The sequence below is a fragment of the Uloborus diversus genome, chromosome 1, assembly GCF_026930045.1.
Source record: "Uloborus diversus isolate 005 chromosome 1, Udiv.v.3.1, whole genome shotgun sequence".
NCBI classification, from domain to species: domain Eukaryota; kingdom Metazoa; phylum Arthropoda; class Arachnida; order Araneae; family Uloboridae; genus Uloborus; species Uloborus diversus.
In genome coordinates, this window is record NC_072731.1 from 249464849 (window position 1) to 249490619 (window position 25771).

The 25771-nt window shown below is 33.5% G+C and overlaps 1 protein-coding gene across 1 annotated transcript in view; it reads left to right on the forward strand.

Moving 5' to 3' along the window:
* The first annotated feature begins 514 nt into the window (after positions 1-514).
* LOC129234232 (endosome/lysosome-associated apoptosis and autophagy regulator family member 2-like) overlaps positions 515-25771 on the forward strand; it is a 93596-nt gene continuing 68339 nt past the window's right edge. Inside the window, exon 1 of the mRNA XM_054868166.1 lies at positions 515-781. Coding sequence (XP_054724141.1) covers positions 677-781 — 105 coding nt within the window. The 5' untranslated portion in view covers positions 515-676. The remainder of the gene's footprint in view (positions 782-25771) is intronic.

A 25771-nucleotide genomic window follows, 5' to 3' on the forward strand; every position in this document is an offset into this window, starting at 1 on the left:
CCCTTGTGGATGCGCCACAGCTTGTACATTAGTTTTTTGCGCAAAAGTAACACCATTTTGCCTGTTTTTATTTGTCCATCTTTACAACATGTTGCATCCGTTCCGAATAAAACTATTAAATTTTTGATAACAGCTCCTATACGAAAAGAAATGATATAACACGAAATCAATCTTTTTTGTGATCTGAAAATTATTATTTTTTAGATCATTTATTTATTTATTTATTTATTCATTCTTTTTTTTTTTTGCTTATTCTATCTATTTTAGTGACTAAAAGTAGTACTTTTGACTGAAGGAAACAACCCCAAACGAGAGATGCTTGTTAACGAATTGCTAAACGCGCAATTTATCTTTCCTTATCTGGGAGAAATGCAACAAAAACCCTCAATTTTAAATACAACATTTTCTCTTGCCAAAGCGCTCACGAGCCAAAAAGTCTTCCTCTCAACGCAGCAACTCCCTTTCACGGCAACCCTAACGGCCAATCTATGGCTCGAAACCATCGGTGTTCTCCACACACGGTCGGGGTTTCTCTCAAAACGGAACCGTGTGTCTTCTTTGCTCTCACAGTTTTATTTTATAAATATATCTCCCATTTTAGTAATCAAACTATCAAATATAAAGCGATGAATGATAAAATTGTCTTCATCGTATTTGTTTAAAAGAATCGTTTAAAATGTATCGCCTCTCGCAACGACCGAAAGAGCTGAATATCTTCTGTTGGCTTCTGTGCTTATTTCTGAAGCTTTGCAGTGCAGACGAATTGCCGACTTGTTTGCCGGTGAGTGGTATTTCTCCTAACATCTGCTTGGCTGTTAACACAATATTTTACTTCATAAACTCACAATTACTTTACTTTAATTATGATGTTGATGTATGGTTGCACACTATTGAAGTTCTTTCACCTTATGGTGGGTGTGCTATGGTGGCATTGCAGTTTAAATATTTTCCGTTTGAGTTAATATTTAAAAAAATTGACAATATGAAAGTATTAAATTGTACAGTATTTAAGAAAATATTCGCGGGGAAATTATCATAGCGAGGAGCATTTGATATGCTTTCAAAAGTTTTCGCCAAATAGTGAAAAAGAATCGCTCATCTGCTAGTCAAACGTTGCCAAAATCGATATTTTTGAAATTTAAAATGTAATTTTTTAACAAACCAAGCCATTGAACAAGACTGAAAGTTGCATTAAACTTGTTGAAATCCAAAAAATAATTTAATTATGCGATTAAAATGCAAAATAATGCGCCAAATTAAAAAAAAATCATTAACTAAGATATAACGTTCCATTAAAATGTAAATTTAAAGTATGAAAAGCGAAACATGCAGCAGGTATTTTATCGATGGAATTTTTTTCCGTCAATTTGGCATGTTCCATATTGCGATAATTTCTTCAAAGATATGGAGGAAAAAAAACTTTTATAACACCTTAAATCTGTCAGAAATATTTAGTTAGAAATATTAATCCAGAAGTCGACGTTCAGAATTTCATTTTGTAAACATAAATAATAATAGTACAAAAAAATGCGATTTTATGTATTTTAGTTTAAGTTATTTTCCCAATTATTAATTGCCACTATTTTTTCTGAAAAGGATACATACGTTTTATTTATGCTCTCATGAAAATTGAATGTCTCGAACGAATATTAATAATTACTGACGATTATTTTGAATTTTAATTTACACCATTGTACTTGTACTTTAAGTTAAGTAAACAAAATATTCTGATAGTGTTCTAATAAATTGTAATGAATTCATTTAGTGAGAGTATCAATTTTTAACTAATTTGAAGTTACATAAAATCAGGTTATTCATAAAATTTGCCAGTTTAGTTTGCAGTTCTGTTCAATTAAAACTTAAGTTTGAATTTTTCAACTTATTTACTTTACATATAGCAATTTCTATTTAAGGTAGTCACCAAAAATGAATCCAGCTCATAATCGTTAAAAAACCATGCATAATCTATAGTACTTAAAATCAGATAAAATTTAAGCCCATTACATAGTGATTAAAATACTGGAAAGCTTGCATCAAAGATAAACAATAATAACGATTTTATCACAATTTCGACAAAAATTACTGTTCAAAATTTTATTTGATACAGTTATTGATTTTTTAATCACTTCAAGCTTCATTCCCGTTTTAAAATTAAACTTATAAAGTAAACAAATATATTAATTTTATTTAGAAATTTTAAAAATTTTATATATTGCTCGTTTGGAAAAAAAGTGCCACAGTACGAAACTTTTATTTATTTATTTTTTTTGGGGGGGGGGGGGGCTTAAATAAGGCCTTTAAATGATGATATCTTCATTATAAAATAACAACAGATTTTTTGTTCTAATATTAACCACTGGAGAGCACGGCAAACTTACTTTTCTTAATGCAAATTGCCTGAAGAGTCCAACTTCAAATGCTTCTCCTGTAAAATTTCATTTCTTCCTATTGTGGCACTCTTCTTCCAAATGAGCGAAAAATGGAATCATTGGCATATAAAAATCCCTTTGATGACTACTTAGATTATAATGCTAGGCTTTATCGGAAATAAATAAGCGGGGGAGTTATCATGACCTTGAATATTTGGCGCATTTTTAAAACAATTCACAAAACTAGTTATAACAAGCTCGAAAAACGTTGCCAAAATCGATATTGCTGAAATGTAGAGTTTGATGTTGAAGCTTTGAGCGAAAAAAAGCCATTAAACAAGACTAAAAGCAACAGTAAAATCAAAAACGTTCCGTCTAACGGCTAAACTAAGCTATTCGCAACTCCAGAGCTCGAATACGCAACCTTGCGGTGATTAACAATACTACCGAAAAAGGTAAAACAGTCCACATTCCACCTGTTTTCTTTGAGGTAAATTACAGGCTTCAGACAGTTTGTGGTGTAATGTAATTTCAGAAGAATCGAAGAGAAAGCTTCCCAAAAAAACAATTAAAAAAATTGCTGTCATTCACAAAACATCAAAGCAAGTTATAAGTTACGGCATTTGTTTGTTTTACCTTTTTCATCCGCCATTAGACAGTGGCTGCAGCGCCCCCTATAGTTTATTGGAGTTGCGAATTAAAATGTAAAATGATGCAACAAATAAACAATTTAAAAAAAGAAAAGTCATTAACTCACAATGAAAAAATTTATAAAATGTACAGTTAGTATGAGGGGGTAGGCAATAATAGCCACAGCTTTTTCGGGCAATGGGCTTTTCGCCTATTTAGCACATTCCAAGTTATGATAAAACCTCCAAATAAACGCCTTAAACATGGCAGAAAACATAAATTAAAATTGGCTTTTGGCAGAATCCTTTTTATCGCCAAAATCTGAGACAGAAATGACTGAAATCAACTTTTTTAGTGGAGACGATACAATGAAAATCCAAACAATGGATTCTGTTGAGGCAATCCGAATCAAGGGAATGTACGTGCCAAAATAAAAGGAAGGATATAATAAGTACAAATGATATGAGAACCCCTCCCTTCCTCTCTGCTTAGGGGCAAGAGATAGTACGGTACTTTTCCGTTAAAAGTACGCCACTTGGTTTTTCGACTCGTTTATTTTCTACCTTGGCAACTATAGAAAAGTTGCTAATGCGGCTGGTGATAGCTATAAGTATATGGCAACCCATAGAATTTAGAAATTAAAGTTGTTGAATGCACCAACTGTGAAATTTTCAGTTTTCAATTTATATCGATAAATAAATTAAAATCACCAGAAATTAAAAAAAGAAAATTAATTTGAATTCTGAAATTTTGAATTCAAATTATGTTTTTCGCAATCACGAACTGAGACAGGACCCTACTCATTGAAGTTATTGTTTCTAGAAACGGCTCCTGTCCCCCCCAAGTCTGCCTCTCCTCCGGGGCGGTCACTTGTGCATAGTTGTGTGTGTGCGTAGACCTGTGTGTATGCACGTAGGCATGTGTGAGTGTATGTGTGTGAAGTCGTGTGTGTGTATGTGTGTGAGCGTGCGTATGTGTAGGACATGGACACATGACGCCTCCGACCAATAGAAGCGGATAGCTCAAAACCGGAGCAGCCGCGCCGCGCCGCCAGCAGAGGACGGTGGGTGGTGGTGCTGCAAAGGCTTCTGGTCCAAGTTGAAAAAGGCACGGACACCAAAAACGGTCATATGAGAACAATAAGCTATCGTGATTGCTCAAAAAAAAAAAAATGCCCTATGTGACGTAACTTTGACTGAAAAATACCGATAGTTCTACGCTAGTTCTAGTAACCCTCGTAGGTGATGATGCTATACAGAATGATTTAAAAAAAAAAATCAATGAAAGCCTATCCGGGATCTGAACTTTAAACGCATTTTACTCAAAACTATAAAAAGTCCTCCCTTTGCTTCTCACTGTCTCAATTTTACTATTTTTTAAAGTCATGTGCATAGGTCATCATTGGATGTCACTTATTCCGTTACTAAGGAATATATTTTAAGAAATGAGCTAAAGTTTCATACATGCTTAATGATTGACGCAATTTTACTTGTCATACTTCATTAATGTTCATCTTTCTTTGTTCTCATAGATATTTTGTCTACCTTGGAGAAATTACCAATTAAAGAGTGCAACACTTAACTAGTTTTCAGAATTTTTCTCTCTTCTAGCCAAAACAAAGCGCTTATCTGCTTTCAAAACCTTGCCAGAAACAACTTGATTTTAAATTAAATCTTAAACTTTTGAAGAAAACACGCTGATAAACAAGATTTAAAGCTACACTAAAATGGATAATAATTAGACAAATTATTAATTCGTTAATTATCAAAAGAAACCTTTATTTAATGCGAAAAGTATTCCATTCAAATGCAGAATAATCCGCCAACTTCAGATATCACGTCATTAAAAAACAAAAATACAACTCTTCCTCCCTTCAGTGGGTCGGTAAAATGAGAACCAAGCGTTCTTGGGAACTAAACACTAAAGGTTCCACGTTCGACCGATCACCTAACCGGAAACATCTGCTTTGCACCCCAGAATACTCGGTCACAAAAACAGAGATGACTCAACTGGCCTTGGCAACCATGGGCTGTTGCACCACTGAATTTAGTTTTAAAAACAAAAGAATTTCATTAAAATATTATGTATTAAAATCCAACTTCTCAAACGCAGAATGATAACAGCTACCTGTACGTATGTATGCATCTGTGTCATTCTAACTTCTTAAAAACGGTAGCAATTTGAGGTTCGAACCAGGTATCGAAAGATTCGTAATTTTTCGGGTTTCATGTTTAACTAACTTGCATCTTTGTAAGACTTTAATTAGCGGATTAATTAAAAACGTCGATTGTAGTAGCGTTTTCTCCCTTTCCAATTGACGGAAATTATTTCACCAAGAGGTTGCGGCATTTTCCTTCTCAGTTCTTCCTTTCTGTGAGACTGCTGGTATGTTCCCAATAACGAAAGGGAATTAAGTAGTGCAAGACCACATTGCTCAAAGCAAAAGCTTAAAATAATAATAATAATAATGAACTGTCGTGAGCTGATTCACCCTCAAACTCACCTGACATTGCACCATTTGGTTTCCCTTTATTCCGATCTACATGTGACGGGAAAAAAAAATTGAAAATTTGTCCGATATCCAAAATGTCATCTCCAGAGTTTTGTTGCTCAGAAACAGATTAATTTCTATCTAGCCAGGATTAAATATTTGTGCACTACACGACAAAAGCAGACGAGCGTAACTACATCGTTGATTAAAAATAAAAAATTTAGAAATGTATTTGCTTGAAAAAACGATATTACCTTTTAATCCCCCTAATAATAATATTTGTAATAATTAGTTTAATATTCCCATTCTGTATGATTTATTCATGCACCTTTTTTCTCCCCTTTTCGTCACCTGACACATAAGACGAGAAAACCTCACAAATTGATAAACAGGTGTACGGGTGCACGAGAACAGACAGACGAAATCACCTGCGTTTTTCTCATACGAGCCACACCCTTCGGCCCATTAGGAAGTTTTCCTAATGTTTAGCTTTTGTAGTAATTTGATTGCTGTCCATTGAAGTTTTATAAAAATGTCATGAAGAATTTTGTTTCTTGGCAGGAGATCAAAGAAAATCTCAAAAATATGCTTAGTCCTCTTTTTTTTTTTGAAATCCTTAAGAAAATCAGTTCCAAATTCAAATAAATCAATAAGTCAGTAAAAAATAATAAAAGCAACTTTAAAACATAATTAAGGGGAGAAATCTTAACTACCTTTGATAAAAAATAGCGAATTGTACAGAAAGTGCAAATTATTTTCATTCTCTCAACATAAGTTCTTTTGAAAAACATAATACATATTTTAAATCAGCGCAAAACGTAATATTTAAGTTGTGACAAAGTACTTGTACATAAATATTTTGTCGTATTGTACTCGAATCTTACACACATAATTCTACATAATACCAAAAAAAAGTGAATTTTTTATAGTCTATGGACAAGAAAGGGTATACTATAATTCTCTATTGGGTTACAAAATGATATGGACACCAAATTTTCCTCTCATTAAAAGCAATTAAAAGAAAACAATGCTACAAAGTAAGGTTTTCTTTCATGGAAAGCAATAATAGTGCAAAATGTTTGACTATAAATTTTATTTTTTCGAATATGTATTATCAGGGAAGCTAGAGTTCTTTTTACATAAAAGAGTAAAAATGCTCTTTGAAAACAGCGTTAAAAGTTGCAAACTTGCATGAAACTACATCCACGTGTTTCGTGGTTACAAGGAACTTCTTTTTCAATGCAAAATAAGTGAGCTTATGGATGAAAAGATAACACCTAAAAATATGTACAAATCATAAAATATTATTAAATTACAACAAGGACATGAAAATGACCGTTTCTGTGAAAATGTGACCCATTAAATATTTTAATTACAAAGAAATTTAAGTCTGTAATCGTGTGAGATGAGTACTGTGTCTTGGGCAGGAACAGGGCAAAGTTTTCTTTTGCTTTTTTTGTATTTTTTTTGTACAATCTTGCTCATTTGGTTTCCGCTGAAAAGAAAGCGAGAAAAAACGTCTACTTCCAACATTTCCCTATCGTTGGTATGAAGTCCCAAACGCGTTTCCTCAAATATCTCGGAAACTCATTTCTGCGCAGGAGTGCTCCCCTCCCCCCAAGCTCAATGGCGCGGATTGCTCCCCCCCCACACACAAAAGAAATTTCTCGATCCTCCTTCCCTTTTTTAGTTTTTATTTTATTTATTTTTTAAAATATTTTTATTTATTTATTTAATTTTTATTGTTGATATTATTTAATTAGAAAAGTTCTGTGCTACGCCAATGACATGCACACACACACACACAAACTAAAGAAATAAATGAAATAAAATAAAAACAGAATAAAAAATAATTTAAATTAAAAATAAATCAATCAATAATTTAAATCAATAATAAATCAATCAATAATTTAAATTAATAATAAATCAATCAATAATTTAAATTAAAAATAAATTAATAAATAAATTTGAATAAAGAATTAAAAATACCCATTCCCCCCCCCCCCAAAAAAAAAAAAACAAATTGATAGCACAACTTGCACCATAATCCCCCTCCCTCGTCGGCACCCCTGTTTTTGCAGATACTGCTGTTTACCTGCCCACGGCAGTAATGCTTAAGACCGGATAGTTTTAAATAATACGTAAGGTCTAGAAGAGTGGACTAGACTAAGGCCCCTATATATACGAGCCGACGCATCAGCTTAAGATTAGCCATTTTGGATCGGAGCGCGTGCTGGAATGGTTGTCTTCCTGGCGAGTTATCGCGTTTGGTGATTGTTCACTGTGAGCAATTATTAGCGGCAGGTGAATTGTTATTAAATAAAATATTATTTTCGTTAAATTTGGCGAAATCTGAAACTTTGCTGTAGTAACCCTAACATTGCAACAATGGAAAGTCCGATCCAAAATGGCTAAACTTAAGCTGATGCGTCGGCCTATCTATATAGCGGGGCTCTAGACTAGACTAAGACCCCTATATATACGAGCCGACGCATCATCTTAAGATTAGCTATTTTGGATCGGAACGCGTGCTGGAATGGTTGTCTTCCTGGCGAGTTATCGCGTTTGGTGATTGTTCACTGTGAGCAATTATTAGCGGCAGGTGAATTGTTATTAAATAAAATATTATTTTCGTTAAATTTGGCGAAATCTGAAACTTTGCTGTAGTAACCCTAACATTGCAACAATGGAAAGTCCGATCCAAAATGGCTAAACTTAAGCTGATGCGTCGGCCTATCTATATAGCGGGGCTCTAGACTAGACTAAGACCCCTATATATACGAGCCGACGCATCATCTTAAGATTAGCTATTTTGGATCGGAACGCGTGCTGGAATGGTTGTCTTCCTGGCGAGTTATCGCGTTTGGTGATTGTTCACTGTGAGCAATTATTAGCGGCAGGTGAATTGTTATTAAATAAAATATTAGTTTCGTTAAATTTGGCGAAATCTGAAACTTTGCTGTAGTAACCCTAACATTGCAACAATGGAAAGTCCGATCCAAAATGGCTAAACTTAAGCTGATGCGTCGGCCTATCTATATAGCGGGGCTCTAGACTAGACTAAGACCCCTATATATACGAGCCGACGCATCAGCTTAAGATTAGCCATTTTGGATCGGAGCGCGTGCTGGAATGGTTGTCTTCCTGGCGAGTTATCGCGTTTGGTGATTGTTCACTGTGAGCAATTATTAGCGGCAGGTGAATTGTTATTAAATAAAATATTAGTTTCGTTAAATTTGGCGAAATCTGGAACTTTGCTGTAGTAACCCTAACATTGCAACAATGGAAAGTCCGATCCAAAATGGCTAAACTTAAGCTGATGCGTCGGCCTATCTATATAGCGGGGCTCTAGACTAGACTAAGACCCCTATATATACGAGCCGACGCATCAGCTTAAGATTAGCCATTTTGGATCGGAGCGCGTGCTGGAATGGTTGTCTTCCTGGCGAGTTATCGCGTTTGGTGATTGTTCACTGTGAGCAATTATTAGCGGCAGGTGAATTGTTATTAAATAAAATATTAGTTTCGTTAAATTTGGCGAAATCTGGAACTTTGCTGTAGTAACCCTAACATTGCAACAATGGAAAGTCCGATCCAAAATGGCTAAACTTAACCTGATGCGTCGGCAAACGAAACGATCCCGGAAGACTGATTTTTCCTCTTTTCACATATAAACTAACACTTTTATGTACTTTACATGGAGTTTTGTCGCTGCGTAATGAGTGAAGAGGTTTTCGAACCGAATTTTTTTTATAGTCATGTTTTATGCGCCCTGTTACATATTTGTTCTATCAGCAGCTGTGGAAGTCGCGGAAGTAGCGACTCGAGCGACACATGCAAAGAAAAACCCTTGTCTGTGTGCACAGCTGTTTGTTCCAATTTATCGCCCATTGCAACGGGTGCTTTATCAGCCTCCGAGAGAGACGGGGGTGTGTTTTTGTCCCCAAACGATCAGTTAATGACTGGTAACTACAGGTGGTTCAGAGATAGGAAAATTAATGAGATGTTTTTATTGTTGAAATAAGGGCGTTTTTGTTATGAGGGTGATCTGCGAAAGCATGTTTTCAGGAGAGAAAAAAACATATGTGAGGAATTAGATTCACTATACAAGTAAAATGCTTAGAGGAAATGGTTTTTAGTAGATGACAAAATGCTGCTTTGACTTCGGCTATTGTAAAGTAAATTTAGTTTGCAATGTATTTATTTCTGAAATTGATATTTTGAACCGAACCTTTTGTTTCTTAACGTATACTTAACGTATACTTCTAACGTAAGACCATTTCCGCCACATATTGCACTGCCAAAAAAAAAAAAAAAAAATCAGATACTTTCCTGGAAAATAATGGACAGCTAATTTGCTTTTTACTTTCTTCTATATCTAATATATAGAAGAAAGTATTGGATTCGTGCAAATTTTCGAATTTCGAATTTTGACGAATTCGAACGTTTTGAGGTGTGCTGAGTCCATTTCGACTATTTTTGGAAAATGTCTGTCTGTCTGTGTGTGTGTATGTATGTGTGTGTGTCACGTCTGTGTGTGACCAGTTTTTTGTGGCCACTCTACAGCAAAAACTACCGCATGAAATCGAACGAAATTCGGTACACATATGTGCCGCTATGTGAACTTGTGCCCATTGGTTTTTGGCGCGAATTCCTCCAAGGGGGGGTGGAGCAATGGGACGTTTTTTGAGTTACGCGTGCTTGCTATTCCTCAGGAAGTAACTGGCGGAATCAAACAAAATTTGGTCCATATGTTGCCACTAACAGGAGCAGGTGCTGATTCAATTTTGGTGTCAATAGCTCAAACGGGGGTTGAGTTATAGAACGTTTTTTGTCGTCAATTGTGACTGCTGTATCTCAAGAAATAATAAACGGAATCAAACAAAAATTTTTTGACAAGTAGCCCTTAGTGGGGATAAGAGCTGAATTTATTTTGGTGTCAACAGCTAAAAAGGGGGGTAGCGCAATCGCCCGTTCTTTTTTTCCATTGTGAGTGCCCTATCTCGAGAAGTAATGCTACGTTCTGGTTGAAATTTGGAATATATGTGAGTCCATACGTAAACAGGCTTTGGTTCAATTTTGACACCAATCGCTCCAAGGGGTGTTTATTTATTTATTTATTTATTTTTTTGCGAATAAAAATAGTTTTATTAATGCAACAATAAGAAAGATAAATCGTAATAGATTGTCGTCTGCGTATTTCTCGTGATTTTAATTGTATGGAAATGATCGGAAATATTATCTCAATGATTTAAAATTTTTAATTGTTGCCATCTTATGTTTGTTAATAAATAAAATATTTGTAATTAATTCAAGTAAGGCTTTTAAAGTAACTTTCAATTTTCGCTCTTTGTTTTGTTTTTACAATAATTCAGACACTGGGATGGTCGTCAAGTTTTTGCATGTGTAATTTTGTTTTTGTTAGGAATATTGCTTCCTCGTCAAGCATGGGGAGGGATCAGAAAAAGGAAAAATATAGAAGAAAGTTTCGTGATGGCCACAACATACTAGTTTTTTAAATAGTAACATATCTGATAAAACAGGGGTGCCCCCCTAAGAACAAGGGCGCACATCCTCTAAATATTGTGAAGACCCCCCCCCCCCCCCCGATAACAAAAATAGCCCTCAAAATAACCCCCGTAAAAATTTCAATGGCGCAGTCTGCGACATGACCCCTCCCCCTAGGTAGGCACACCTGGATAAAAAAAAGGAAAGATTCTCAACAAAAGTCAAATGTTTCTGGAATGAACGAAAAAGCTCCCAAGAAAACTTAAACACGTCTATTGTAATAGCTTGGAACTTTCCTGACTTACCATGAAGGCTCCTCAGCAAATATGGCCGAAGCTAAGACAGAATTGCAAGCCTAACACTTTATGGGCCGGCGATTTTAGAAAAGCTGCAATGTCCAGTTCACCCTCATTTGGAGCTCAGTTAATCTGGAAAGGCCGTAGTTGAGCTGAAGGCAACACACTTAATAAAGACGCTGAGTATATTATGACACTGGTAGCTAAAAATATATTTCCCTAAATGAGGAGTCTGCATTAATGCAACTTGTAGGAATTCAGGAAACCTTTTCGCAAATATACTTGATTTTCAACTGGTGCTGGAGACCACGGAAATCTCGGAACGTTGCTCGGAAATAATCTGTGTTGTTTATGGAATTTTCTTATATGGTAAGCGCAGTAAATATAAACAATCACGTTTTCTTAAAAAAATATGTTGCTGATGTCTGAAATTTGAAATATCAATAACAGAAACTAAATGGCACCTGTAAAAGTAACAAAATTTTAGTGCAAAAAATGCCCAAGAGTGAGAAGAACATTTTAAATGTTCTAATCTCTTAATCTCTTTTTTGTTTCGAACCGATGCAAGATAGTTTTTTACAGAGATTGACGATGTAGAAAGAAATATCAAACTTGGTCCAACATTGGGTTTATGGAAATCTCGCCAAGTTCTGGCAGTATCGCCAAGCTGACACTGTATTGGTGGTTCACTTTCAATGCTAAGTTTGGCAAGATATCGCCAAGTGGTCGGCCACGTATGAAGTCAATTCCGCTTAATTACTTGCGCTTTATGATGGAAATTTACCTTCATCGCTCGAAATGAAATGTAACTTTAAAAAAATCTTAAGTTATTTAGCAAAAATGTAATCGCATTCATAATTTAAATAAAAATATTTGGGAAGATTTCGATAATTGTGAATCTGGCGATCTTTCTTCCTTGGCGTCAATTTTTGGCTCCAGCGCCTGCGCGAGAAGCATTTTTCTTTGCAAATCTAAACAAAGAAACCGGAAACATCTATTCTCATAGGGTTACAAAAAATCAGCAGGGTTACCAAAATAAAATTATTTACGCCAAAAATGAGACGACCGCGGCAGATTCCCAATTATCGAAATATCCCCAAATATTTAAATTATGGACAAACCTGTAATTCACTATTTTGACATAGGCGAAACGGCTCGCCACCGAGAAAATTCCGTAGCTGGTAATATACACAGAATTCATTCCCGATTCAATTTGAATGTTCAGAAATAAATAAATTCTATTAATTAAGAGTATTTGTAACTTGTGGCAAATGGAATAAATTGTGCTAGTTATATGATTTAGATTGAGGAAAGTATTTTAAAAATGGTTAAAAACATTTATAGCTCATGTTCAGAATATTTGAACAAATTTCAACTCGCGCAGAAAAATCAAGGCTTTTGATTAAGATATACAATAGTAATTTATGCAAATTCCTTTTGTCAGGAACAGTTTAAGAAAAAGAAATAAGGAAAAAAAAAAACTAAAACAAAAAAAAAATTTTATTTATAAAAGAAATTATATTTTTTATTATTTTTTCAAATTATATTGATTAAAAAAAAATTATATATTGTTCTTTTATAAAAAGATATATATTTTATTTTGCATTAAAATAAAACATATTTTCGTGTGGTCCACCCCTAATGTTATTTCATTCTTTGAAAACTCAAATTTTTTATTTTGCTGGTTTTTTACATAGAATTATATTTACTAATGGATAAAATTGAGGTGTTCCGAAGTGATAATTTGTTATTCGTTGTCTCATGGCGCCCACATACTTGTAATTACGATGATCTGAGCCTTTCCTCTATTTCCAGAAAGAAAAATGCTCTCTATAGCTTTTGTGTTTTTAACACCTGTTTTTATATGTAAAGAAATAGAGTAAAAGAAAAAGTATTTATGCGGGTTTCATCCCAATTAAAGTCACCTGTTCTCTTATCATGCTAAATACATGCTCCAATCTGTTGTATAATGGCGAAATCAAGGTTTAGGCCTAATGATTTTTTTCCCCTCTAGACAGGGGCGGCATTTCAGCATTTCATTTGGGGGGTCGAGTTTCTTAAATGTGTATTACCACAGTGTGGTACCAAACACACACATAAGCTAACAGGAAGTGGTCATAAAATCGCTTTAATATAAATAAAAATTAGTGTTTAGAAACAATCAAAATTTTGATTCATTTTCTAATAAGTTATCATGCAAAACATCTCGATACTAAAGTTTTTATAGCTTTTGGAAAAGTTTTAATACATGATTTTTGGAATTCGGAAGAGCAGGGAACATGTTACTAATCTATCAGTGCCCAGTGTCGTGCTGTTTTACCATTACAGCTAAATAGAAAAGTTTTTTTTTTTTTTGCCCATTGTGCTTCGAAATTAACCTCCTGAGAAATAAAAAAATCTTTCTCTACTGGCTGAGCTGATTGGAATAGTTAAAAAATAATTGAAGTAACTAAATTATGTATGAAAACACTTTTATATATTGCTCTTCAAAACCACCTAAGGCAACTTCAAAAATTGTGAGGGGCTTAATTTTTCATCATAGAATAATCTAGTCTCGTCGGCGGTTGCAGCTTCAATGAGATGTCATCTGCCTCCAGGTCTGTTCTTCACTATTCCAGACTGACGAAACTGCAGTCTCTGGATGTGATAACCGGTCAGTCGGTATATTGCTTGCAATTTTTCTTGCCTCATACTAAAAATTTTACTCATAATTGAAACATTTTATTTTACGTTTTCAAAATCCAATTCAGATAATATAGAGCCAACCATACAGAAAAATAATTATCATCAAATCTTGTGTTAATTTCATTCAAACTGAATCTATTACTTTATACAAAATATTAAAAATCAATCTTTGACTTCACATCATCATGTGGATTTTTGTCACCTTTTTTTTCCCCTCGCCTTTTTAAAATTAGCACGAAGGAAGAATGTTTTTTTTTTTTAAAGTTTCACGCTTGATTGAAATATACATCTACGTAAAATCTATTTTCAGTTTCAATTGTTTATTGAACTATGGTAGTATGGTGTACAGATCAATTGTAGATTGAACTGTGGCTTGAATAGTTCGAAAATTAAGGGTAGCGGATTGAAGATGTTTTGATAGAGTAAAGCATTTTTCAAAAACTTTCCTCAATACAAACAAATTGAATAAAAATTCAAACGAAGTCATGCATGCCAAAAAGGCATGAGCTTTTTCACCATCCAAAGAATCATTTTGCAATAATTCTTCCAGTTGTCAAATCACTGCTTTGAAGCTATAGAGAAATGTTTTTATGGTTTTACTCTTGAAGACCATCTTGCGTCACTCCAAGCGTGCATAATTATAGAGCCCCATAAAAGATATTTGTTGAAATGTTTTTTTTTATTTTTAAATTCAATAATTAAATGAATTTTTAAGAAGTTTCTATAAATGCATTGAGCAACTGAAACTTGTTTCTTCTAGCAGAAGAAAGCGATGAACACTCATTAAATGAATATACACTCAAAAGTGAGCGTTAAAGTGAATGTAAAATATCAAGGAATTTTCTTGTGAAAACCATAGAGCCATATCACTTTGCATGAGCTCCTCATATTGGACATACCATCGTTACACTGGGCACACAAGTATGAAATATTTAGCCTATATGAGGAAATGTCTTCTCCAGTTAAAATTAATTATGTTCCTTTATCAGTTTTCTATGTTCTGAAAAGGCCGGAAAATACTTGATGAATTTTTAAATCATCGTCCAAATAACGAAAAGGCAGTGGTTGCAGACCCGACTGCCGGAAATTTAATGAAGCACCGACCAACGAAAACACTTTTTCTAGTCTGAGAATGTGTCGAGTTTCATCAAATAGTTACTGAGAACAAGCAAGATTTTTTTTAAGGAACATTGATTTCCGACTTACATAAATTGAATTCACCCATTTTCTATCATTCAGCTGAAAAAATTTGGGGGTGCAACCGCCCCCTCTTGACCCCTCTATTTGCCGCCTCTGCCTCTAGACAAGGGGGCTCCGAAGCTCACCGACACCAGAAGATGAAGATTTTTTTCGCACTTATTTGGTTCACGAAGATTTAAATCGTCTGTCAGGGAGAGCCAGATAAAAATGCGCGTTACGAGTAAAAGAAAATGAAAATCCGAACCCTCCTTCCGCAGAATATTTAATTTAAGCGAACATCGCGTATTATAATTAAAACAATATAAAAACCCCACTCCCATTCGAAGAATTGATCAAAATACGCATAACAAAATAATTATTAAAAAAAAAAAAACGCTTGGTGGAGTGGTGTACCCCTCCCCGTAGTCCAAACTAACTTGCACTAAATTTCAGTGCGGCGAAGAAAAGTGCGCTCAAGTCATTTTAAACTACACTTTCCCATTTAGAAAAATGTTTCAACACTCAAATTTGTGAATGAAAGCTATATAATGATAAAAGATTCTCTACATGACTAATGATGAAAGATTCTCTACATTTTTCTTCATTTGAGAAGTCTTTTTCTTGGAATAATTGAAAACTACAGGAATACTTAAATTGTTCTTTCTGACCCATAAAAGTTATTTTGTCATTTTGAGTACATTATGAAAAGTGCTTAGTTTTTTTTTTTTTTTTTTTTTAATTCTGTTATTTAGCATTAAGGCAGTGCATCTTATGGCACTGAAACAGACATTAATATTTTCAAAAGATTTTTAAATCACGCAATTTGCTGCCTCCAAAATTAAATTGAATTTTTATTAAAATTAGTTTTTCATATCCGAGCACTGGTACACACTTTAAATTATCTTTTTTAGCATTAAAAGCACTAAAAGAGATATTCACACTTAAAAAAAATCTTTAATTTCAACTTCGGAAATTTGCCGCCCCTTAAATTTCTCGCCGTCGTAGGCTGACGCCTAGGTCGACTACCCCAGGAGCCATGCCGGGTCACAATACCTGCTTTTTAATTGTTACCAAATACAATGAAAGTGTTAGTAATTATAAAATTAATTTTGTTAATGAAGTCAACAAAGTAGTTTCAAGGCTAAACTTAAGTAATAGATTTGGGGATTTCGGGCGTTTGAAACTTGAGCAGAAAAAAAAAAAGTACAGGTTTCGAAACTTCATTCGAATGTACATTTCCTTGATTCAAGTCAATTCATCGGTTTAAAAAAGACTTTTAAAAACCTTTTTTCCCCCCACTATTATTCATGTTGAAAATTGTTTTGAAATTCAAGCATAAAACCTTGCAAATATTGAGAGTAGATTAGAGGTAAAAATACGCTATTATATCTTTATGCATTATACTTTTAACATCGAAGGTGAATACCGTTTCCTTTTTGTTTGTTTGTTTTTTAATAAGAATAGCTAAGATATAAATATGATTTAAATTTCAAAAAGTTTCACCTCAAATAAAGTTCAAATCTAAAAAAACTAAAATTATATATATATATATATATATATATATATATATATATATATATATATATATATATATATATATATATATATATATATATATATATATATATATATATATATATATATATATATATATATATATATATATATATATATATATATATATATATATATATAGTTTTTTTTTTTGAAATTTAACGGATATTTCTATAAGTTTTAGAATTAACCTCAATATATAAAGGTATTAAGATTAACTGCAATTTTTGAGTGTTATAATCAAGAAACCATAAACTAATTTTATTTCATGCTTTTTAATGCAAATCAAGCTTATAGAAAAATTCTTCAGATTTAAAAACCATTTTGATATTTCGAATGTTTTATACATTGAAACTTATTTTTGTTTTGTACTATGATGTACGTATATAAAACTATTGGTGCAATGTTTAAAAAAAAAGATGTTGTTAATTGAAGTACTTGCACTTCGGATCATACCTCTAAAATGCTTTGTACATAAAATAATTTATAAATAAAAATTCACAGAAATGTTCATTCCAATGGAACATCATTGTAAAAAAAAAAGGTATAATAACGTAATAACGTTTTTAAAAATTCTGACAAGGGGGTAAAAAAACAAATGTTTAGTGTAAACTATCTTTGAGCATGGTTAAAAATTATGGTTTTAGCGACAATAAGTCAATTCATCTTCTCCAAGTTTAGTTCCGAACCGGGGATAGGGAGAACGAAAGAAAGAAAAAGAATAACAGCAACTTGTTCCTGTTTCCTTGACGAGGGTTTCCTTATCAGCATCGCCGCAGACGACAATTTTGCTCAGGAAACTACTAAAAGAGAGAGGGGAAAAAATTTGGGTGCTGCCCGTGCTGCTCATATTTACTTCTAAGAAGCAGAGGAAAACTCTCACGTTTTATAACGGACACCTGTTAAAACGTAAAATTATTAATTTAGTCTTTTAATTCTGTTAGAATTATGCTTGAGAACATTTTTCACTTCAAGGAAAACATCTAAGAAACATTGAAATGTTTAAATAAAATCAAACTTACATTCTAAATTACGCTTTTTTTGTGGAGGGGGAGGGGGTGGGGGGAGGTCCGTGAACCAAGTTGCACCAACAGCAACAATAGATTTCCTTGACTTTTACACCATTTATTACACTTAAAATCAACTTGTCCTTCTAGCATGCCCAGTCGTTTATATTGTGACTAGCAAAAATACCCGGCGTTGCCTGGGTCAGTAATAATTGTTAGAAACAATCGCTACATTCATTCGTGATTAAAAATCGAGCTTCTTCCTTACCCATTAAAGTAAAATAAGTATAAAGAACGAAATAGTATTCAGTTAGAAACAAAAGCACGACATTTAAACATATAAAAATTTGAAGAATTTCCAAAATATTAACTAACAAAAACAAAGATCACTAAAAAAAACCGTGCACTTTATTTATTTAATTTAATAGTACACACAAAAAACAAAACACACACACAAAAAAAAAAAAAAAGGGAAACAAAAAAGAAAAAAAAACCCCTCTCTAATATGTTTTTCTAAGTGCAAAAAATAGTTTCCAAATATTTAAATGACTTTAAATTCATGTTTTCTCCAGAGAAACCTTGATTCAAAATTTTCATTATGATTACCATTAATATTGCTGTTGTAAGGCAACGAATTTTTGTAACAATGGATTTTATATTTCATCATTAATGGGGAAATGACATGAAATTTACTGTTTTCCATCATAACTTTTTAAAACTAAGTTTTTAGAAATAAATTATAGCCTAAGTTGCTTCCCGATAACTTAGCTATCTGTGGTGAAAAAATGGTTAAAATCGGTCAAGTAGCTTTGAAGATTACCCCGGACATCCTTACATACAGAAGTAGCCATTTATGTATATAGATTAAGCTCATTGATTTTTCACATTTAAGAGGGTTTTAAAGTTTAGTTAAACAAAAATTTGTGCCTGTGTATGTGCTGCTGATGTCTGGTTTTACTTAAGGTAAAAACAACTCGGTGAAAGTTAGAAAATATGTCCAAAAAATGTGAAGTAATTAATGTTTATGTAGTACTTAAATATTAAGATTGGTTGGTTGTATTAGATTTAATGGCGCAAGAGTCTTAATAGGCTATACTGTGCCAAATGGCGAAACATTAAGAAGTAAAGTTAGAAGCAGTAAAAGTTAATTATAATTGTTATAATTTTTTTAATTTAAAAAACAATCGAGTACATAATTGCCCCTCATGCATTGGTTAATATTAAAGTATCTTTTGCTATGGACATTTAATACTGCCAGCAAATTAAATATGCATACAGATGTGCCCCCCCTCCTTTTTTTTTTTGAGTTTTAGAAACGCGAAGTTCCATGCATAGAATTGATGTTCCTCATATCACTAATTAAAATTTATGAGCCCACTGTGGAAGTAGCGATATCAGGAGCAGAAAGCTTCTTCCATTTTCATGTAGAACTATGGGTGTAAACAATAAAGATAAAGTTCTTGCTCTTTAGTACGAGGCTGAAAATGCCTCTGCTATAAATAGCGAGATAAGGGAAAAGACGCAGTTTGTAAAAAGCAAGGTAAATTAAATTATTAACAGAAGTAAAAGCAACTAGCTTTTCCATCATCTTTTTCCAAGAGAACCTTTTTAAAGAAAACTAGGGGATGAGACAACATATGCATAATAGGGTGGTCCTTATTTATAAGGAAAAAAATTTTTTTTCGAATTTTTTAGAAATTATTTGCCAGAATGTACCTTTATATAAGACATGAAAATATAACAAATTTCAGCTCAATCGGTTAATATTAACACGTGCCGCATCGACGCTGAAGTTGTGAGATTCAATGTAAGGCAGTTATTACCTATAAGAACGACAATGTACGCTCGACTGTAAACATAAAATTACGCATTTTTTTTTAAATTTTAGTATAAAAACATACTAATTAAAATGAAAACGTAAAATAAAGATATAGTTTATCCTAATACTATATTTTTTATTTATTGAAATGATACATCCACTTCAGATACATATTTTGGATTTAAGTAAGCCTCCTTTTGTGGCGACTGGGAACTCTCTCCGGTACTCCTGAACAACCTGAATAAAAAAAATAATATTGAATGTGTTTTCTAAACCTAGCCTATATAATGTGTTCAAGAAAAAAATAACAAAAAATTAAATTTGTTTATACATACCTGTATCAAAAATTGTTTTTGATGTTCATTTTTCGTCATTTTTTCATTGTAATCCTCAATCAACTTGACTCCTCTTTCTGCAATATCATTTGTACATTTTAAGGTTGAAATGATATTTTTTCCTGTGCGATAATCCTCTCTGTTTTCCCAATTCAGCGGATCGTCCTGAAGAAATTCAACACAAATACCGAATCGTTTAAATAACTGAAGTGAATTGGCGGACAATAATTCAGTTGGTAGATCTTTTTAAACAAAATTTTGGACATCTCGGATTTGCAACGATAGTTTTTTCTCAATGACTTCTGTCTCTTCATTTTCTTCTTCTTTTTCATTCACAGTTTCTATGTTTTTACTTGCACATTCCATAATTTTTTGAGCCATTCTAATTTTTTCAACTCTCTCAATTCTATCGTCAAATATTGCCATGGCAGCACACTCTTCACTTAGATACCATAAATGGTTTAAAAATTTTGTTATTGCAATGGTTGCAATGTTTTCATTAATATTTTTAAATTTAACCAATTTTCTCAAAAAATATATATCATTTAGGGGAGCTCCTGTAGTATTCGTTGCTGAAAACCAGGCCTCTACATAACAGTATACAACGAAAACGCAAATTTCTGCATTCAGTTTGGAATTATCCTTTCTCATTTTCATTTGATCGCGAAATAAAAAAAGTTTTAAACAATAAATCGCTTTAGACATCCATCTCGCTAAATGATATGCACCGGGGGCCCTAAAACTCACATTTGTTTTATCTCCCAAAAAAATGAGCGTCAATTGCAAAAACTCTTTGTAGTCATCACGTGGTTGCTCTTCTGCAAGTTTCTGTTTCACAAAATAAATAATTTCGGGCGCTACATCTTTCAGTGCATTATAAACGGCTTCATCGCTGGTATAATCTAAAAATTTCATTTTATCAATATTCATCCAGTTTTCTTTAAGTGCTTTGAATTGAGCAATTTCAGGGCCGGATGTTACAATTGCTTTTGTCCTCGTGAATACACCAGCCAAAACGACCTCAAATATATGGTGTCGGCATGGAAGCCACAAAATATCTCGCCCTAACCTTTGTTGAAGCAGAACTGCAGCTCCTTTTATACGTCCAGTGTTTGATGCTGTAGTATCAAAACAAAAGGCTTGAATTTTTTCGGTTAAATTCCATTCATCAGTGATATGGAACACAGCAGAGCAAACTTCCGATCCTCCTGATGATGCAATTCCAGGTACTCCTAATAATTGTTCAAAATCTAAACCAACCGCGATCACAGGAAGCCGATCAATTTTCTCATTTTTTGTGATATCAGGCAATAATTTGGAATCCCAATGCACTTTAATAAAATTTGCATCATTTCCTACCGATTTTATTGATGAATATTTTATTTTCCGCAAAATCTCTCTATTTCTTTTGATAGACGATCTATTGAGAACAAACTCGGTGATATCTATATTAAGAGCTTCTAGGACGGCAGAAATAATATGCATTGCATCCCTGTCACTCACTTTACATTTGTCCAAGGCAGCGGCCAGGCGAGGTGTCATTAACATCTTTCGTCCTCTCTTGTTTGAAGATGGACCCTGTTGAGATTCCGATATGAAATATATGTCATCTTCACTGTTGTCTTGATTTATCACTTTTTTCTGTGAATCTTCGTGTTCTTTATCTTCCATTTCAAAATGTCCAATCGAACAACTAGAATTTTCCAACAAATCTTCTTTTCTTTTCAACTCTGCAGCTGTGCGTTCTTCTTTCCGCTTTTCCTTACGTAATAATTTGATATCTACTCCCAGCATACAACCTACTCTACCTTTCTCCCTTTGCTTAATTAAAAATTCTCTATCTTCGGCGATTTTAATCTCATTTAACGCATTTAAGGTGGCAATATCGAAAAGGTTGTCTAAAGCTTCTTTAAAATCATTTTCTTTTTCTCTCTGCCGTTCAGTATCTCTATTTTTAGATTTTTCTAAATTTCTGACATTATCGTACAAAGATTTTAATTTCGAAATACAGTTTGAACGGTTTTGAACTGGGATTCTTGCTTTTTTCCAAAAAACGACCACTTCATCAATAACTAAAGCACTGCTGTCATTAAGATTTAAATTTACCACTCTCATGTTATAAAAAAGTACACTCAAAACATCTCGTTTACATGGTAATTTACTACCGCAGATTTGATTTTTCATCACTCCAACTAGATAAATATTATTCCGCAAAGTGGACATTTCAGCACTTTTATCAATTACTTATATAGCACGTCTTTTCTTATGCACTTCAAGTACGAAACTAAAACGAATGTAGCATTGAACAAATAATATGTAAAAACAAAATTGACTTGTCGAGACTTGTAGTCGCGCTTGTAGCGAATTCGAACGCACTTGGCGCCGACTCGTCGTAGCATGTTAGACAGTCAGATGCATGAAACTTCAAGGCCAATGCGGCACGTGTTAATATTATCGGATTGAGCTGAAATTTTGTATTTTTAATGTTTTGGTGTAACTGAACAAAATTACAAATAATTTTGAAAAAATATGAACTTTCGAAAATAAGGACCACCCTAATGCATAATTATTACACTCTATCCCCTTTTAATTATTTTATTGAACTCAGTTAAATATGTTTTAATATCGCAAAAGCTTTCGGTTTGCAAATTTAAACGGTAATAATTTTTATTAGTCATCAAAAATTATGTGATATAAATGAAGTACTGTGCAATTGAAGTCGATTCTCTCATGTCAAGCTATTTTCTTTGAGGGACTCATGCACTTTTATTTCGTGCCATTTGGCGAGCATTGGCGACACATACCTTTCGATTAGCTTTAAATGCAATGCAGGGAGGGGACTTGAGGACAATATAAAAAGTTAGCTTTCAGATTTCTTCCCTAAATCCCCCCCCCCCTTCAAGCTTTCAATATCTAAACTCTGCACCTCATTTTGAATGTTTTTGCAATTGGAAGTAGGGGAGGGTGGCCCAAAGCGGGTAGGCCTTCGTATGCCCCCCCCCCATGGTGTGTAAACAGTGATGCATATATATGTCGTGTTTAGATGAACATCCACGAGTTTTAATCAGTACCAGCAAAGCAGCGGTGTAGCTGCATGGCGCAACCAGGCTTAAAATTTAAAAAATGATACATTTCTAAAAAAACATGAAGTTTTTTAACTTATGATTAGTCGAAGACCAGCTTTTTTTTTTTTTTTTGATTGTCAATAACATTACGTTATTCTGACACCATCCACCTACAAACTACGCTTGTCATTTCCATAGTTTCTTTTTTAAATTTAAGGTTATAATTATTGAAATAAAAAACGTGATTTCGGGCAAAGCGGATATAGGATTTAATCATGTACTTATTTACAATTTCTTGACACATGTGCTGATTTCGATTTTCTATTTCAATAGGATAAGTATGACATTAAAAAACTATTTTTTAGGATGGCAATTAATTAGTATATTAATTTAATCAGTTATTTCTTTATGTTTTATAAACAAATGTGCCGACTTTAAACTAGATAAGTACAACTTTTTTGTATATTTTTTTTTATAATGGCAGGTAGTTAGTCAATTATTTTAATAATTTATAACTTCGTATTTGATTGGCAAATGTAACAAATCACAATTAGTTAAGCTTACCCGCTTTGGGCTCCTTGATAGGTCAAAGCAGGTTTTTCAAATGTTTGTAAAGTTTGATAATATATAAATATAGGGTTTGAAATAATACAAAAGTCACTTTTTATTTTCAAGTTCAAGAATACCGCTCGGAAATAAATTATTTATTTCAAGAGATTTCTTAATTTTCACCATTTAGAGCAATAAAATACCAATACCAAAGTTCATATTTCTGTATTCTTTAGCAGCTGGTCCGAAACAAATATTTAAAGCTATCAAAGCAAAAATTAGTGCGAACTTCAATCGAAAATAGACTTTTTGAGCTAAGATTTTGTTCAATGAGAGAGGAAATTATGATAGAGATTATTAATTCTCTAATTTCGTGGTTTTAATTCTTAACGCGAAAACAAAAAACACACATTTTGGACCAAAGCCGTATATTTGAAGCAAGTTATCTACAGCGTCGGTCTTATTTACTTACTCTGATATTGGTCACGAGATATTATGGTAGAGAGGAATTTATCCTCCTGGATGTTTGCTGATAATAACAACCCTGTATTCGCGTGTGAAAATTTACAATAGCTACCTTACGCTTGCTAATCCAAACCTTAGGCTTCGTCTCGGAGAGTTCATATCTGAGGACATGAGAGTTGAACCAGATATCACCACAGAGTTGGTGTTTACTGCCGTGTGCAAGTAAACGGCAGTATCTGCAGAAATGAGTTTTCGAGATATTTGAAGAAACGCGTTTTGGGTTCAATACTAACAACAGGGACATGTTGGAATCGGACGTTTTTTTCGCGCCTTTTTTTAATCGGAAACCAAATAAGCGAGCTTGTACAATGAAGATAACGTACAATAGATGATAAAAATGCAAAAAATGAAAAATGGAAAGCAGTTACTGCTCTTTACCTGCACACGGCAGTTTAACACAAAGGGGGCTGTTGTGTATAGACCTGCGGAGTCGGAGTCGATCATTTTCCTCCGATTCCACAACTCTGCCCGGACGGCGTAGTGAGAGTCGGAGTTGGACTGAATTTGGGTGAATGAGTTGGAATCGGAATCATGATCGGATTCGAATGTTCTACAATTCCAGTACTTGAAGTCGGATTCGGTCATTTTTTCTCCGACTCCACAATTCTGCCAGGGCTGCGGAGTGCGAGTCGGAGTTAGACTGAGTTTGGGGTGAAGGAGTTGGAATCGGAATCAGGATCGCATTCGAATGCTCTACGATTTCAGTATCTGAAGTCGGAGTTGGTCATTTTTTCTCCGACTCCGCAATTCTGCCAGGGCTGCGGAGTGAGAGTCGGAGTTAGACTGACTTTGGGGTGAAGGAGTTGGAATCGGAATCAAGATCGGTTTCGAATGCTCTACAATTCCAGTATTTGAAGTCCCATTCGGTCATTTTTTCCCCGACTCCGCAACTCTGCCAGGGCTGCCGAGAGTTGGAGTTGAACTGAATTTGGGGGAAAGGAATCAGAACCGGAATCGAAATCGATTGCTCTAAAATTCCAGGAATTGGAACCTGTAATTTTTTTTCTCCAACTCCACAGCGCCCTGGTTATATATGTGCGCCCTGTATTAAATTGCTACATCAATAGAGCAACGCGAATACTATAGGCATTTTAATTTTCATTCATGGACACAGAGTAAAGAAATTTCTTTGCTCTATGTTCATGGATGCCATTTTCAGATTGTGTCATTAGCGTCACCTAATGTTTTTTTGGCAATATTGTATTAATGGATTAAAAGAAGTTGCTAAGATAAAAATAAATATAAATTTTGAATAGTTTTTTTTTTAATAATTTTTTCTTTATGTATAATTTCATTTTTGAGGGAGTGGATGAGAAGTATATATAAATCTAAGACAGCATGAAAAGTTTGCTCCTATGGAATAAATCTGCTGAGTGTTTCAGTAAATAATGCTTTTTTAGTGCTTTAAGATTAATTAAAACTAAAAAAAAAAAGGAAACATAGTTTTAATTACAAAATATACATTTTTATCTGCTTAGACAAAGAAGTTATCGGTTTTAAGCTTAAAATATTTGTGAGAATAAAAATAAAAAGCAATAAAACAACACAAATCCACAAACTAAGGTAAATCTAAATTATTTCTACTGAAGTACTGCAGTTGGCATAATTGTTGTTAGATGATGAAAGTTATAAATTGCTATCCTTCGCGCATGCACAGCGATAAATTAATTGCTTTAAGCCGTATTTTATCAAATTTTCAACATTTCAATTTCAAATTTTAGTATTATGCTTCTCTTGTATGCTGTCAAATTTTCTGAAA